General features: G+C 35.7%; 2 protein-coding genes across 2 annotated transcripts; both read left to right on the top strand.

Annotated features, from left to right (window-relative positions):
• Positions 1–2,213: 2,213 nt before the first annotated feature.
• Positions 2,214–3,250, top strand: LOC141630818 (uncharacterized). Its single transcript, XM_074443566.1, has 2 exons — positions 2,214–2,732; positions 2,810–3,250. Exons 1-2 carry the CDS (start codon positions 2,214–2,216, stop codon positions 3,248–3,250), a joined length of 960 nt encoding a protein of 319 aa, XP_074299667.1.
• Positions 3,251–5,666: 2,416 nt separating this feature from the next.
• Positions 5,667–6,287, top strand: LOC141630816 (uncharacterized). The gene has a single exon (XM_074443565.1). It carries the CDS (start codon positions 5,667–5,669, stop codon positions 6,285–6,287), a length of 621 nt encoding a protein of 206 aa, XP_074299666.1.
• Positions 6,288–18,694: the final 12,407 nt, after the last annotated feature.

Raw genomic sequence — 18,694 nt, 5'->3', positions numbered from 1 at the left:
TTATATATTACGGTTGTGTTAAATTTTTAGCCCTCGAAACCTTCATTTCGTAATTTAAAGTAAATTGGAAGTTTTAGTCAAAACCGAAATTTGATTGATAAACGATTCTCGTCTGTTTGTAAAATTTATATCCCCTGTTTATATTTCGAATAATTAAAAATGTTGTGAATAAAGTCCTGTTATTTTCAAGACTAGGATCTACACAAAAAATTTCATAACATTTGGACGTGTGGTTTGATCAGAAGAAAATATTTGTGAACATCTATCCAGAATACAACAATTCTGTCTTTAGCTCAAAGTTTAATTTGAAAAACATATTTATCCTTCGAAACATAAGCTTATATATTTCATGAATAAACTTTAGGATGTCTAGTATCCTGTAAAATTTTAATTTACCTCAAAATATATTCTAAAAGTCGATTTATAAATTAAGACATTCTCAAGTTATCATTTTATGACTGATTCTGCAAATCAATTTATATACCCCTACTACTTTCGTCATTACAAGTTTATCAAAGAATAAAAGTTGTAGCTAAAACCTTCTGGAAACCATGAAAATTGACCTTGCATCATTTCTATTTTTATATATTTAATTATGAATTTTACTTTAAAACATCGTTCTGTTTTTGTAAAACTGTTTTTATGACTAAGTCTCAATAAAGGCCTAAATAATACATATCTTCATAAAGTACTTTCATTTAGACTTGATTTAAAGTATAAAGCAGTAGCTTTATCATATGTAAACTTCGAAATCATTTTATACCTTATAATTATACAGTTAAAAGTTTTCACTCGAGATAATAAAAGAGTAGTTTACTTACAAACCTTGAAATAAGATACTACCTTTTGGGTATTTTTGAGTTTGGAATATTTGGAGGGAAGGCAAGGAATAATAAACTGAGGTATACTATTTTCTTACCACCATTTGATTTGTTACCCCTGGGTGAAAGGGGTTCCGTTGGTACAGATTGTCGTAGAGTCATGTACATGTACTTAGACCGGTGAGGGGTTCCGTTATGGTTTGTGACTAGTGGGTTGGTGAAGGGGTCCCCAACAATTAGCACATGGTAGGCTGAGCGGGGTCTACGGTTTTTAGCGATATTGCCAGCATGTTAAAATCTAAGTCTGAACTATATTATTTCCATTCTTTGTTTGAGGAATTTTCTTTGTAAGCATGCAAGATGCGATTTGTTCCGATCGTAATTTTGATATCATATTTTAATTACGTTTGTTATAATACTTCAATCTATTTTGATATATTATTTCTTCTATACCATTTATATTGTGTAACATGGCTGGGAGAACGTCTAGTTACTCCCCACATCGATCGTGGGTTATTATGTTTATAACATGACAGTATTCTTATGGATGGGATATCGGTGTGAGAGCTAGCGAGTAGTCCAAGATCCTACCCTGTTCTTCTTTATGTTTTCAGTTGAACACTTTGAGGATTTTTGTTTTAGCCCTTTTTCTAGGAAAGTGGCATTTGTATTTGACCGAGCTTTGCAAAACTTCATAATTGAGAATTTTATATTCTCAATTTTTATCAGTTAGACTTTTATCATTGTGTTATTAATCCCGTTCGACAGGTGATTCCGCCACTTTGTTTTGCACTAGATTTATAGGGGGATTACGGTTGGTATCGAGCATCGCCGCTCCCAACGCTCACACATTGATCTGTAGGATTATGCCTAATAAATAATTTAGTGAGAGATGGGTAGAAACCAATAAGGACTTGGATGCTAGTTTATCTGTTTTTGCAAATCAGTGCTTAGCATTGACTAAGTGTTAACGTTCTTTTAAGATGGCCGGACGCGGACGTGGACGTGGACGTGGATGTCAACAGGAAGAGATTCCGGATCAGACAGCAATCAACCAAGCGATCGTCAACTCGCTTAATCATCTGACCAACGGGATCGAAGACTTGGCCCTCGCGGTAGAGAAACGGTGTGGACAGCGAGAGTTCGATTTTTCCCGAGTGCAGGGACAGATGGCGAAGAGCAGATTGACCTTCTTCAAGGGTGTCATTGACCCTGAGGCTCTGAGGCTGTGGATCAGACAGATGGAGCGACAGTTTGAAATCTGCGAGGTCCCAAACCAGCACATGGTGAACCTGGCCGTCCATTATCTGCAAGGTGAAGCCGACCATTGGTGGAGGATTGTTGGTTCCGCACCGCACTAGCACTGGGTTCGGATGGACCGAATTCGTCACCATGCTTGAGAGAAGATTTTACCCTGAAGAACTAAAACACCGGAAGATCGAAGAGTTCATGGAATGCAAGCAGGGAAACCTATCAGTCCAAGACTTCACTGACCTTTTCAACAGTCTTGCGCACTTTGCTGAGGAGCTGCTCCCCGATGAGGCCCGAAGGGTTTTCTATTATCGCAGGAAGCTGAAAGCTGAGGTCACTCATTTGATGCCTAAAGACCTGGATACCGTAGAGAAGATCTACAATGTCGCCTTGCTAAATGAGAGATCCTTAGCTCGAATCAAGGAGGAGGCTGCCCCTGTTAATGTACCATCTCAGAAGAGGCCTTTTTCTTCTCCTACTTATTCTGCTCCCAAGAGGAATAAATCTCCTGGAGGTTCTGGACCTAAGAAACCTCACTTTACCTCCCGACCTGCCTGGAAGAAGACTGATGAAAAGAAAGACTTCGTGAAGAAGGATGCCGTTTGCTATTCTTGCGGTGACCCTTATCATCCTGGGCTTACTTGTGGTGGTGACCCTATTGTCTGCTTCAAGTGCAATGAACCGGGTCATAAAGCTAACAGATGCCCGAAGAATGATCTGGTACATCAATTGTTAAGACTGCTGCTGCCGCCACAACTGCAAAGACTGGAGGTGCTGCTCGCCGTAAAGGTCGTATATTTGTGCTGAGCCGAGCTGATGCCGAGGCTAACCCGGATGTGATTACTGGTACGTACCTTGTTTCTGGACGTCATGCTTTTATTCTGTTTGACACTGGTGCATCTATATCCGTCATATCCTCTAAATTCGCTGAAAAAGCATCCCTGGTATCCATTCCTGCTGAGCCCGTTCCCATATCTTTACCTTCTGGTGAAGCTATATCTTGTGTTAAGGCATATGTTGACGTGCCTATTCTCATCGCTGGTGAGGTCTTTCCCACCACTCTTTTGGACTTCCCTGCGGGTGAGTTCGATGTGATCCTTGGTATAGATTGGCTGGCCCTTTATGACGCTCGTTTCAGTCTGAGATCGGAAGATTTCCTTGAAGAGTCCCTGCGGTAGCCGAGTTACCCACCATGGTGGTAGACGTCAGGAGGGTATAAAGATCGTTTCTGCCTTGAAACTGATGAGTCTACAAAGGAAGGGTTGTCAAGTGTTTCTATGCTCTGTTTCCTCATCTGCTGAGTTACCTGAGCTTAAGGAGGTTCGTATCGTGAACGAGTACCCCGATGTTTTTCCCGAAGACTTACCTGGTATTCCTCCCGAGCGAGATGTTGAGTTCTCTATCGATCTGGTGCCTGGTACTGGTCCGATTGCTAAAGCCCCGTATCGTATGGCCCCTGCTGAGTTACAGGAACTACGGAAGCAGTTGGATGAGATGATCGAGAAGGACTTTATCCGCCCTAGCTCCTCGGCTTGGGGTGCCCCTGTCCTCTTTGTGAAGAAGAAGGATGGTTCTATGCGGTTGTGCATCGACTACCGAGAGCTTAACCGTGTTACGATGAAAGAACAAGTACCCTCTACCCCGTATCGATGACCTTTTTGATCGGTTGAAGGGCGCTTAAGTCTTCTCTAAGATCGATCTGAGATCTGCTACCATCAGATCCCTGTACGAGAGTCCGATATTCATAAGACCGCCTTTTGCTCAAGGTATGGTCACTATGAGTTCAAGGTTATGCCTTTCGGTTTAACCAACGCCCCTGCGGTGTTTATGGATCAGATGAATCGTACCTTCCAAGAATTCCTTGACAAGTGTGTGGTGGTCTTCATCGATGATATTCTCGGTCTACTCTAAGTCCGGGCCAAACATGTTGAACATCCGAGGATTGTTCGGGCATCCTGAAAGCGAAGTGGTATGCAAAGTATTCGAAATGTGAGTTTTGGCTCTCCGAGGTAGCTTTTCTTGGCCATGTTATCTCGAAGGAAGGAATTAAGGTGGATCCTGCAAAGATTTCTGCTATCTCTGATTGGTCTAGTCCATCTAATGTTGGTGAGATTCGTAGTTTCTTGGGTCTTGCAGGCTATTATAGAAGGTTTGTTAAGGATTTTTCCAAGTTAGCCCGTCCGATGACTCAACTTCTAAAAAAAGAATCCAAGTTTCTATGGTCCGAGGCTTGCGAAAAGGCGTTCCAAGAGCTCAAGAAGCGTCTTACTTCTGCACCTGTGCTAACTTTGCCTGAAGACGGTGTTGGCTTCAATGTGTTCTGTGATGCTTCTAAGCATGGGTTAGGCTGTGTGCTAATGCAAGAAGGTAAGGTGATCGCCTATGCATCTAGGCAGTTGAAGGTTCACGAAGTAAACTACCCTACCCACGACTTGGAGTTAGCTGCTGTGGTTCATGCTCTTAAGATTTGGCGTCATTACTTGTATGGTGTGAAGTGTAAGGTTCACACTGATCACAAGAGCTGCGTCATATTTTCACGCAAAAGGATTTGAACGCAAGGCGAGACGCTGGATTGAGTTGGTGAATGACTACGATCCGGAGTCACATTGTACTATGAAGGAAGAGCTAATGTTGTTCTTGATGCTTTGAGCCGGAAGAATGTTCATTCCCTTATCCCTTGCTCTGCTTTACCCGAAGCTCTGGTTCGCGAGTTCGAGAAAATGTCCATTGGCGTGGTCCTCAATGATCCTGCCGTTTGTGTTAACTCCTTGGTGGCTGAACCTGACCTCTTTCAGGAAATCCGTGAGAAGCAGTTGGTTGACTCTTTTGTTGCTGAGATCCGTGTGAAGATGGGTCTTGGGAAAGTCATCGACTTTGCTAATGACTCCAGTGGAGCTTTGAAGTTTAAGGGTCGTTGGGTTGTACCCAAGGATGATGATTTGAGAAAGAAGATTTTCGATGAGGCTCATAAAACTCCTTTCTCAGTGCATCCTGGTGGCGACAAGATGTACAAGGACCTAAGGCTTCACTTCGGTGGCCGCATATGAGAGATGAGATAGCTTTGCTTATGTGAGTAGATGCATGACTTGTCAACGTGTCAAGTTTGAGCATAAGAGACCTGGAGGTTTGTTGCAACCACTACCAATTCCCGAATGGAAATGGCAGTGTGTGGCTATGGATTTCGTAATGGCCCTACCGAGGACCGTATCGGTAGGAATGGTATTTGGGTTGTGGTGGATCGTTTAACCAAGAGTGCTCGCTTCATCCCGATTCGCGATACTTGGAGTTTGGAGCGGCTTCTTTGAGACCTACGTTGCCGAGGTGGTACGACATCATGGTGTTCCCTTGGAGATAGTATCCGATCGTGATCCGAGGTTTTGTTCTAAGTTCGGAAGGCTCTGCGAGAGGCTTTAGGTACCCGGTTCTTTGATGAGCACTTTGCTTTTCATCTTTGCTGCGATGGTCAATCCGAGAGAACAATCCAAACCTTGGAGGATATGCTCCGCACTGCGCTTTGGATTTTCGGGAAACCGGGAGAGACATCTACCTTTGGTTGAGTTTTCATATAACAACAGTTATCACGCTTCAATCAAGATGGCTCCTTTTGAGGCTCTTTACGGACGTCGTTGCCGTAGCCCTGTGTGTTGGGATGAACCTGGAGATGTGTTGGCCCTTGGACCAGATGTGATTGCTGCCACTATCGATCGAGTTCAGTTGATCCAGTCCCGTATGAAAGCTGCCCAGGATCGTCAGAAGTCTTATGCCGATGTTCGCCGTCGACCTTTGGAGTTCGAGGTTAGTGATTTGGTTTTCCTGAGGGTGTCTCCAATGAAAGGAGTGAAACGGTTTGGAATTAAAGGCAAGCTTAGTCCTAAGTTCATAGGACCATATCCGATCGTTGAGAGAGTTGGCGAAGTGGCTTACAAGCTCAAGCTACCCGCTTCGATGGGTAAGACTCACGACGTGTTCCATGTATCCCAGCTGAGGAAGTACGTAAGTGACCCCGCGCATGTGATCGAACCAGAAGTTTTAGAGATCGAACCAGACCTGACCTATGAGGAGAGACCGATCCGGATAACTGATAGGAAGGAAAAACGCCTTAGGAATAAAGTGGTGCCTTTAGTGAAGGTTCTCTGGCGTTGCAACCGCTTCGAGGAGGAGACTTGGGAGACCGAATCTTCTATGCGCATTAAGCACCCTCACCTCTTCGATTAAGGTAATCTCGTTTCCCTATCAACACTCTTTAACTCCTTTCAAGTTTCGGGGACGAAACTTTTTCTTAGTGGGGGAGGTTGTAACACCCGCAAATTTTCTAATCTCATTTATTCACTTTTAAATTATGAGATGTAATTTTAATCCTTCAAGTACGGATTTGATTTAATTAAATTCGTTTTATAATCGGTGTTCGCTCTTGATGCGTAATTTATCCATTTTGACTCGGAATTTAATTCCGTCAAACCCGTAATATTTTGTAATTGTCTTATACATATATTATAAGATCAAAGTGACCCCTACATAATACACCCACCAGATTTTAGAGGCCATCTAGCTTGCCTCCTACATTTTATTTTATTGCAAAAACAACCCTAATCTATACCATAGTTCGGCCCCTTTTCTTCATAGCTTCCTTATTTTATTTTTGGGTGGAATTTACCAATAATTGTGCCTTGCTTTGGCTGGTCACTTGCTCTATTTAAGGACTCCATTTTCCTCTTCATTTCTTACTACAAACTACTACAATTCATACTTCAAAGCTCTTGCAATTTGAATCAATTCTCCTACTCTTTTTACTAGTTTACAAGCTTGTTTTCCACCATAATTTAGGAGAAACATATCAAGAGAATTCATCCTATTCCTTTCCTTCAAAACTCTAATTGTTATTGGTAATCTCTTCTTCTTTGGTAAGAATAGTAATAATAATAGTCAAGGTAGTTTTATAGTCATCATAGTTTTATTTCATATACTTAATCGTGACATATGGTGCAATATACCATATGTGTTTTTATTTTATAGGTTATCAAGAAGACTCAAAGAAGACGAGTATTTAATCGACTCGGACCTTGACAACTAAGGTAACAAAGGACGTTACTCGGTGTTACCATATATTTGTTGTAGTTGCTTGTATTAAGAACTTTGACATTTAGAGGACTTACTAATAATTTGGACTATAAATTGATAATAACTAATTTCGAAATTATGAGTAAAATGGCTATAAATTACTTTTCTGGAACATTTGACATATTATAAGTCACCATGAATTTTTATAGTAATTGTTTTGCATTTAAAGTATTTATTTCGTATTTTACATTATTGTTGCAATTCTTGCAAATATAGTATACTTGGACTGTTTTAATTAGTTTTAAAATACTTATACTAAATTAACAATTTATGAAATTTTAATATAAGGCTGAGACATTATATATTACGGTTGTGTTAAATTTTTAGCCCTCGAAACCTTCATTTCGTAATTTAAAGTAAATTGGAAGTTTTAGTCAAAACCGAGCTGTTGATAAACGATTCTGACAGTCTGTTTGTAAAATTTATATCCCCTGTTTATATTTCGAATAATTAAAAATGTTGTGAATAAAGTCCTGTTATTTTCAAGACTAGGATCTACACAAAAAATTTCATAACATTTGGACGTGTGGTTTGATCAGAAGAAAATATTTGTGAACATCTATCCAGAATACAACAATTCTGTCTTTAGCTCAAAGTTTAATTTGAAAAACATATTTATCCTTCGAAACATAAGCTTATATATTTCATGAATAAACTTTAGGATGTCTAGTATCCTGTAAAATTTTAATTTACCTCAAAATATATTCTAAAAGTCGATTTATAAATTAAGACATTCTGGTTATCATTTTATGACTGATTCTGCAAATCAATTTATATACCCCTACTACTTTCGTCATTACAAGTTTATCAAAGAATAAAAGTTGTAGCTAAAACCTTCTGGAAACCATGAAAATTGACCTTGCATCATTTCTATTTTTATATATTTAATTATGAATTTTCTTTGTAAAGGTGTTACTTTTTGTAAAACTGTTTTTATGACTAAGTCTCAATAAAGGCCTAAATAATACATATCTTCATAAAGTACTTTCATTTAGACTTGATTTAAAGTATAAAGCAGTAGCTTTATCATATGTAAACTTCGAAATCATTTTATACCTTATAATTATACAGTTAAAAGTTTTCACTCGAGATAATAAAAGAGTAGTTTACTTACAAACCTTGAAATAAGATACTACCTTTTGGGTATTTTTGAGTTTGGAATATTTGGAGGGAAGGCAAGGAATAATAAACTGAGGTATACTATTTTCTTACCACCATTTGATTTGTTACCCTGGGGCTGAGCAGGGGTTCCGTTGGTACAGATTGTCGTAGAGTCATGTACATGTACTTAGACCGGGGCGAGCAGGGTTCCGTTATGGTTTGTGACTAGTGGGTTGATGAGCGGTCCCCAACAATTAGCACATGGTAGGTGAGCGGGGTCTACGGTTTTTAGCGATTGCCAGCATGTTAAAATCTAAGTCCGAACTATATTATTTCCATTCTTTGTTTGAGGAATTTTGTCTTTGTTAAGCATGCAAAGACGATTTGTTCCGATCGTAATTTTGATATCATATTTTAATTACGTTTGTTATAATACTTCAATCTATTTTGATATATTATTTCTTCTATACCATTTATATTGTGTAACATGGCTGGGAGAACGTCTAGTTACTCCCCATTGACTTATGGTATTGTTATGTTTATAACATGACGGTATTCTTATGGATGGGATATCGGTGTGAGAGCTAGCGAGTAGTCCAAGATCCTACCCTGTTCTTCTTTATGTTTTCAGTTGAACACTTTGAGGATTTTTGTTTTAGCCCTTTTTCTAGGAAAGTGGCATTTGTATTTGACCGAGCTTTGCAAAACTTCATAATTGAGAATTTTATATTCTCAATTTTTATCAGTTAGACTTTTATCATTGTGTTATTAATCCCGTTCGACAGTGATTCCGCCACTGTTTTGCACTAGATTTATAGGGGGATTACAGATTGATTAAGAAGAAACTTATAAGTACATAATTATTATTATTATAGTATTAGACTATTACGTGTTTTAGTCGGATGTTATATATGTTCATAGTAATCATACATATTTTGAGAGGATATCAATGTGACGAATGAATTGTAGGCAAAACTTGGAAAATTCACTCGTCACGACGCTTGGGTGGAAGGTCACACTCCTAAGAATGAAAAGACGGAAACTGAATATGATAAGGACATCAAAGAGAAAATTGTAAGTTTGAATAAATATATCACTCCTACCACTGATGGTCGGAGTTATATAATTTTGAGTTGCTTAATTGTTTTATGTGTATGTAAAGGATCTGTGAGAATGAGGTACATGAAGGAAAATGGAAGCCTGGAGGACGTGATTGTTGGGAAATGTGTCCTCAACAATAGTGCGATCACATGATTTAAATATCATTATTAAATCTCATTTTAAGAATACATGTGGGATGTAATATTTTACTGATCAACCAATGGTCCACACATATCGGTAATGATTGGCTGACTAGAGTTTGACATTACTGTCGTGCGACGGTGGTGATCAGTTGATCCCCTTAGGTCATACCTATAGGGAAATACTCTTAATTGATTATTTAATTAATCGTATACCGATACGAGTTAATTAAATTGCTTAAAATTGACGGATAATTTTGTGAGTATAATTTACGTATCTTATTGTAAATATGATTAAATAAGACACGGTCTAAGTAATTGAATTATTTTATTACTTAGATGAAATCATTGTTTACAGAAACAATTGGAACGGAATGAATAAATCATTATAAATACAGAATGTTGTAATTTATAATTTGGAAACATTTTGGCACGAGTAATTACGAATTACTAGTCAATTTTGTAAATGACATATTTTATGAGTATGTTGATTTTTAATATGTTAAAAATACATTACATTGTGACATGTCATGTAACATGTTACATGTGACAAAATTGACAAATGACAAAATAAAATGGACCATCCATTTTATTGTGAAAGTGCCGAAATTAGAGGGAGTGTTGGGTTAATATTGTGCTTTTCATATTAGTGGAAAACATAATTATTAAAGACTACCTACTAGCCTTACAAGCCTAAGCTTTTGAGAAGAGCAAAAACAAAAGGCATTGGGCATACTACCCAATGCCCTTTTTCGGCCACCAACAAGAAAGAGAGAAAAGCTCTTCTCTTTTACATCATTCATTCCTCCCATATGTTTTTTCTAGTGTAAGAAAATCCTTCAAAAACCTCTCTACAATTTATGATAATTCTAGAGAAATAAAATCTCACAAAAACATCACCTCTTGACCGAAATTATCAAGAGCCAAAATACAATTTATTTTGTGTCATTTTTATGAGAAAACTAATATTATTACTAGATCTAAATAGTATTGGTTTATTAAGATGTATTCCTTGGGTATATGCTTTTGGGAGGGATTCTACACTTGAATCCTTGTTCTTCCATTTGGAAAGCTCAAGAACAAGAGAGAAAGGTGATCTCTCTTGTGCCCATTAAATCGAAATCATCAATGTAAGGATATGATTTCTCCTCTATTTTTCATATTGTTTGCATGCATAAAATCCACATTTAATTTTATGACAAATTAATTTTGACATATAAGAGTATGTTAGTATGTATATGAATCTACATTTCCTTCAATTGGTATCAGAGCCACGGTTGTTTGCATGCAAATCGGTTAAAAGTTTTTCCGAGTTATAAGAATAACAAATAAAACTTGGAAAATTTGTGTTATTATGATATATCACGAAATTAATCCATGCATGTTAATATTTATGGTCCTAAAATGTTTTAGGATATTTTGGTTAATTTTTCGGATTTTTATTGTTCATAATTTACAAAATGGCATTTAAATGTGATTTTATGAGTAAAAATGTCATTTTTGGTCTAAAACTAGCTATACTTCGAATTTTCACTTGGTTTTTGGATATGTTGTCACATATATTATTTTGAAATAACCTGTAAATTTTCATAATTTTTGGACTTGTTATGCTCGAAAAATAAATTTTTCATTATTAAATTCGGATTTAAGTGAAAAATAGGTTAATATGAGTTAAATTTCGAATCTGGTCATAGAAACTTAATATGTTGTCACATGCAATTTTACAAGTTGTGTGTAAAATAATTGGCTATAAAGAAGTCGTTTTGCATAATTTATGAATTTTTGAAGAAAAATAGCATAAATAGTGACATTATTAGTGGAAAATTAGTAAATCATAATCTATGACTTAGGAAAAACGTCTAATGTTGCATTTTATTATCTTTTCAGATCTAAAATTGAAAAGTTAGTGAAAATAATTTTTTCATGTTTTTATGATTATTTTATTAAAAATCGATAAACCGCAACATTGTTTTTCCGGTAAAAATTTCGAAATTTTTAACCTAAGATTTTGAACATTATGAGTGTCATGGAATTTTTCCAGAATGTTCATGAATTTAAATTTCAAATTTTGAATTTATTTGAAATTTTGTGATTTATTTGAAGTTTAATAGCTTATTTTTGTATTTTTGGTCCATTTATGAACAATTTTATGAAATATGGGTTAATTATGGTCAAATTATTAGTGAAGACTAAATTTTGAGTCCTAAGAGGTTAGGGTAATTAACTTATACATAAATATGAGTTTATGTATTTTTGTGATTATAAAATGTTGAAATCACGCAAATCCGTAAAAACCGAGTAATATACGATATTGGCTAATTAAAGGCGATTTAGCATAAAATTGAGCATGTTCATACATATAATAATGCTGCATTTTCTTTATGATTGTCATAATTTTAATTTATGTAATTTTGAATTATGTAATTTTACTTAGTATGGCCTTAGATTTTAATTGGTATTTCCCGAAATGTATGGGAATATCGATTCGGTTGTAATTTTTATTGTGATCTCGTATCACCGTTTTGTAATTTAATAGATTTATTTTATTTTAGTTACAAATGTATAATAGGAAATTATGTAATTTATTATGTAATTTTATTCATTCCGGAGTTCCCAAAGACGGATTTCTTCAAGAATGGCGATACATAAAGACGGTGTTGCCTCGAGATGCGTGCCACAACCGAAGTTCAAGGGACCAATGGAGTTGGTTTCCGAATATGTAATAGTTAAATAGTTTTTCTATTTTAGGAAAGGCCATACTAGGATTTATTTATTTTATGCTTGCATTTTATTTTATGTCACATGCATCGCTAAATCGCCATAACTAAACATGCATCCTTATTTTATCGAGTTTATCGACCGTGTCAATTCGAATTATCGTAGTTCACCGCTTTAGTTCACTTAAAACGTGATAGATAATAAATTGACATGACCTCTCGCTAAAACAATTAATTAAGACATAGCCTTACCAAATAGTAGAAACCATGAAAACCTATTTCGCGAGGGAGTGCACTCGGCTACCCCGGGGTACAAACCTTGTTACGTAGGGGAAGTGGGTCATAAATGTCTAATCCACCGAATTCATGTTGATAAGGGTTTCATCGGCTACCTCGTGCCTAAGTTAATGTGGGTTTGGATAATGGACACATTTATTCGAAATTTGGATTGAACTCAACAAAAGTAATTGATAAGGGTTTCATCGGCTACCCCGTGCCCTTGTTGATGTGTTTTGGGCTATAGATAAATATTAGAGTAATTTTATCGACCGAGAGTTCTAAAAGTAGAATCGATTAAAGAGTTAATCCACCGAGTTATATTGATAAGGGTTTCATCGTCTACCCCGTGCCCAAGTTAATATGAATTTGGATCTTGGAATCATTTATCATAGTTGGGTAGAGGTCACTATGTAAATGCTATACTTGTTATTTCAAGTATTTATAAAACGATAAATGTTAAGTTTTCCACTATTCCGTTTTTATATTGTTCTATTTCTTTGCCACAATTCATATTCGATATCATTTCGATTTTTCAAAATCTCCATTAAAACATCGTAACTAGAGACAAATTTGAATTTTGCTTCTAAAAACCTCAAATGAACCATTGCTAAGGATCTCTTGTAAAGAGTATAGATTAAAGTTATTCATTATCAAACAGGTTTTTGATTCTTGACTAACACTTCTACTTACAATGGATTATGTTTCATATACTTAATTGAATTAAGTACCTTGAAGCGATAAATTGTTTTGGTGATTAGATTTTCAGAATTCGTAATTGACCAAAATAACGCAACCACTTCAATGAAAGTTTTAAGACTAAAACGAACAAATGAAGAGTAATCTTCATGAATTCAATTTTGCTTCTCAAAGCAAAGACTCATTGAAATGAGTGGGAGCATTCTCTTAAACCGTTAAGATGAGGACGAGGTTAAAGAAGTAAAATTAGAATGGAATTAATACAAGGTTATGTTAAAGGTAAAGTTGTTGAGAATGACGATACTAAACCTATCAATCCCGACCGATAAAGTTTCCATTGTCTTAAATGTTGGACACGAGAAAGGAAACTACCCCAAATTATTGAAGAATCAACAAGTTAGTTGTGGGACATCTAATGGGACCTTCTTCTTTAAATGTTTATTTGATTAAACATAAATTTTACTAGTACTACTTCGTCAATATTAGAAACCAGTGGAGGTTTTCATCATTGTACTTGATACTTAGGATGATTAGAATATGACGACTAGCAACAAAATTGTCGAGAGATAGAGTAATTGTGTACTCAATCTAGTTTTTGGATTTAAAGTTATACTTAATTGTGACTATTAAGTGCATAAACTCTAAATAAGAATATAAACTTGTTAAGATACAAAAGAGGTTTTCACTTTTGTGACCCTATACACCACGATTTGATGTATGGCTAGCCCGTCATCAAGGTGAGTATATTCTAAACCAAACTAGAACGATATATCATGAAGATGATGCAAGACTCAAATTGGTAACCCAAGATTAAACCTTAAATTTTGGAATGATGAACGTAAAGAGTTATCGAGTACTCTTGAAACCATTAGATTGTTAATGGTATATGCGTATCTTGTATTCAAAGCAAGATGTCTCGTGCCTTTTGGTTGAAAAGGAGATCGAGGTTATAAATCATTGATCCATAATAGGTTGATCATTCTCTTTTACCAACGATTTAAGTTGACGCTAATGTGTTAACTTAATAAGGTAAATAGAAAATCTTTAAAGAAGTTTAAAGAGTTAAAGAAATCACGATTTAGTCGTGATGGGATTATCAAAGTGAAGACTTTTATATAAACCAAAGCAAATGTGATATAGTATCACAAGTTAATCTCTCTTAACACACATTATGGGACAATGTGTGGTTGGATAAGAAATCAAACGCTATTCGATATGGTTTGGACTTCGATCAAGTTACTTTGAGTTACTTGATCCCTTGGGGATTTTATCATTTTGTCTAAATTATGTTCCACTAAATCATATGAGATATTAAATGGTAAGGGTACCATATTTGTAAGTTTTCACAAGAAACAAATGCTCATTTTTCCCTTTCTTTTCTCACGAGTACGACGGGTTTGTTTGCTTGCGTGAAGTCGTCTTTCTAAAATACAAGTTTATTTTAGAAGACAGAGTGGGAGAAATTATTCAAAAACCACAAAGAATGCCACAGAGAATGTTATGTCGCAAGAAACTGGTCTTTCTTGGCTACATGAGACGTTTTGTGTAAAATATTGTTTCTTTAAAACCTAGGAGGTTAAATTCGTCACTTGTTAAAAATGATATATATTGTTTGCATGCATAAAATCCGTATTTAATTTTATGACAAATTAATTTCGACATATATGAGTATGTTAGTATGTATATGAATCATTTTGTCTAAATTATGTTCCACTAAATCATATGAGATATGAAATGGTAAGGGTACCATATTTGTAAGTTTTCACAAGAAACAAATGCTCATTTTTCCCTTTCTTTTCTCACGAGTACGACGGGTTTGCGGCTCGTGAATCTGTCTTTCTAAAATACAAGTTTATTTTAGAAGACAGAGTGGGAGAAATTATTCAAAAACCACAAAGAATGCCACAGAGAATGTTATGTCGCAAGAAACTGGTCTTTCTTGGCTACATGAGACGTTTTGTGTAAAATATTGTTTCTTTAAAACCTAGGAGGTTAAATTCGTCACTTGTTAAAAATGATGAATTCATGCTACTTTTAAGAAAGTAAAAAGCTTATAACTTACAAAAGAAATTGGTTGATTCAAGTTGATTACTTCTAGAAAGTAATGAACATATGACTTACATAAGAGTGTTTAAGTCACAACTCAATACAAGGCCTAGAGCCGTGAAAATCCGAAACGAAAGGGCTTGATTAGTGACAAAGGGTTTTGCACTAATAAAGAGATATTTCAAAGCAAGATTGGTTGCAAAGGGTTTTGCACTAGTTGAAATGCTTAAGTCTATTTGGATCTTCTTAAGGATTGTGTTTCATTATGAGGTTATGAAATACGTAGCAAGTGAATCTAAAACCCGCTTCTTCAATAGAAGGAATGTATTCAATACATATCATGAGTTTAGTAGATTCTTGCAATCCTAAGATGATGTGAAACTTAAGAGAGGGTCTTAAGTAGGACATCAATGAGTTAGAATCAACATTTTGATCATGTGATAAAACATTTCTCGATAAGTCAAGAAGTTGTGTTTATACATGAAGTTTAGTGGGAGTTACGGAAATTTTAATTAGTCCGATATGTGGATGACATATTGATCATTGAGAATGATTTAAGACTTTTGGAGTATTATAATACATCTGGAATATCCGGATTTATGAAGATAAATCCACATGATATTAGCGTCAGTAAGAAGTCTTATGTTGATAAGATTCATGACTAGTTCAATTAATTGAACATATTTGATTAATTCCATTTGCTTCCGCTGCCGGATCAATTAAATGAGTAATGATGTATAACACTTCATATACTTTAAGTATGATGAATTGTTTTCAAAATCGAATTTAAGTAATCTTTACCAAGTAAGTTATAAAGATTACCCTTAAGTGCTTGCAGAAGCATTAAGGAAGTAAAGCAAAGTGTTTATGATGCAATATTGTGTAAGGGTGTTACACAAGTGACAATTGACAATTGAGATTGCGCATGGTTTCCGACAAAACCATAATCAAAATACATTAGGATGGTTAAGATACCATTGTGGCAATGTTAATTAAGAAGTAGATTTTCTAGAATCGTTCTAGGCAATAAAGAACAATGAGTGATGTTTATAACGGAAATTGAGTACACTTGCGATCATGAGATGTGCAAGAAGGATGAGTCCCGCACACTGTGAAAACAGTGGGAGCTATTCTTAGGCTAGAGGGCCTATGTCTTGATTGGATCTCGACACGTACTCAGAAAGTTTTGTAATGCAAATATATACATTACAAAGGAAAACGAGTATGTAGTGAGGTTGAGTAAGGTACAAGAAATTGATAAAACCTACTAACCAAGGCCTTCTCAAAGGCTAAACATGATCAGTCATGTCATTTCAATTGAATTGAAATGAACAACTACGTACAAGATCAAATTAGATTATAGAACATGAAATAGTAATCAGGCATTGACTATTCATGTGTGATAATCGCATTTGTCGTTCGAGTTTTATTTTAAAACTCTTTTATTATACTTTGTTACATCCAAACGGGTTGTGGAGACAATTGAACCCCGTTAAAGTGAACACGGATTAGCATTGTATTCGCCCATAGTCACTTGTATGAGGTGACGTCTCGAAGTGACTAGAGTGTGATGCGATTGATGGCAAGTTCAAGTGCCATACAGTCATGTGAGATGACTAGTTGATCACATAGGCAGACTGTTAGGAACACTTTGTCGGGCCTTATGACCGCTTATAGAGTTCTGGCAATTTATATAGCCTGGTCGTGGCGAGAGCTACTATAGTATTCTAATGAGTCGATTCTTTTGACTAAAGACTATTCACCTAAGATGGCATAGTTTCAGATTACGACCTTCGTAAATGGGGTCAAATGGGCATATTTTGGGTTATGATGGCTATGGCTAGTCGAAGGGAATGAGTGCGATAGGAATTGTCCACCCCCTTGTCAGGGTTATAACAATATCTCAGGGCCACTCGAGGAGTAATGAACTGGAAATGAGTGGCCACGCTCGGAAGGTATCTATGATATAGATAAATCCGGTCAATCAGTTATTCTCCAGATCGAGGAAACCACTCTCGATATGATCACTTGCAAGTACGACCTGAAAGACACCTTGCATTGAGTGGGAGATAGTAATAGGACAAGAGAATTGGTGACGCACACTTGTCGAGGACAAGTGGGAGATTGTTGGGAAATGTGTCCTCAACAATAGTGCGATCACATGATTTAAATATCATTATTAAATCTCATTTTAAGAATACATGTGGGATGTAATATTTTACAGTCAACTGGTCCACACATATCGGTAATGATTGGCTGACTAGAGTTTGACATTACTGTCGTGCGACGGTGGTGATCAGTCGATCCCCTTAGGTCATACCTATAGGGAAATACTCTTAATTGATTATTTAATTAATCGTATACCGATACGAGTTAATTAAATTGCTTAAAATTGACGGATAATTTTGTGAGTATAATTTACGTATCTTATTGTAAATATGATTAAATAAGACACGGTCTAAGTAATTGAATTATTTTATTACTTAGATGAAATCATTGTTTACTAAACAATTGGAACGGAATGAATAAATCATTATAAATACAGAATGTTGTAATTTATAATTTGGAAACATTTTGGCACGAGTAATTACGAATTACTAGTCAATTTTGTAAATGGCATATTTTATGAGTATGTTGATTTTTAATATGTTAAAAATACATTACATTGTGACATGTCATGTAACATGTTACATGTGACAAAATTGACAAATGACAAAATAAAATGGACCATCCATTTTATTGTGAAAGTCCAAAATTAGAGGGAGTGTTGGGTTAATATTGTGCTTTTCATATTAGTGGAAAACATAATTATTAAAGACTACCTACTAGCCTTACAAGCCTAAGCTTTTGAGAAGAGCAAAAACAAAAGGCATTGGGCATACTACCCAATGCCCTTTTTCGGCCACCAACAAGAAAGAGAGAAAAGCTCTTCTCTTTTACGTCATTCATTCCTCCCATATGTTTTTTCTAGTGTAAGAAAATCCTTCAAAAACCTCTCTACAATTTATGATAATTCTAGAGAAATAAAATCTCACAAAAACATCACCTCTTGACCGAAATTATCAAGAGCCAAAATACAATTTATTTTGTGTCATTTTTATGAGAAAACTAATATTATTACTAGATCTAAATAGTATTGGTTTATTAAGATGTATTCCTTGGGTATATGCTTTTGGGAGGGATTCTACACTTGAATCCTTGTTCTTCCATTTGGAAAGCTCAAGAACAAGAGAGAAAGGTGATCTCTCTTGTGCCCATTAAATCGAAATCATCAATGTAAGGATATGATTTCTCCTCTATTTTTCATATTGTTTGCATGCATAAAATCCACATTTAATTTTATGACAAATTAATTTTGACATATAAGAGTATGTTAGTATGTATATGAATCTACATTTCCTTCAGTGATGACATTCTTGCTAGG

Source organism: Silene latifolia, chromosome Y (genome assembly GCF_048544455.1).
Source record: "Silene latifolia isolate original U9 population chromosome Y, ASM4854445v1, whole genome shotgun sequence".
Lineage (NCBI taxonomy): Eukaryota > Viridiplantae > Streptophyta > Magnoliopsida > Caryophyllales > Caryophyllaceae > Silene > Silene latifolia.
Note: the sequence above shows the minus strand (reverse complement) of the source record. Positions and strands in the feature narration are given on the sequence as shown.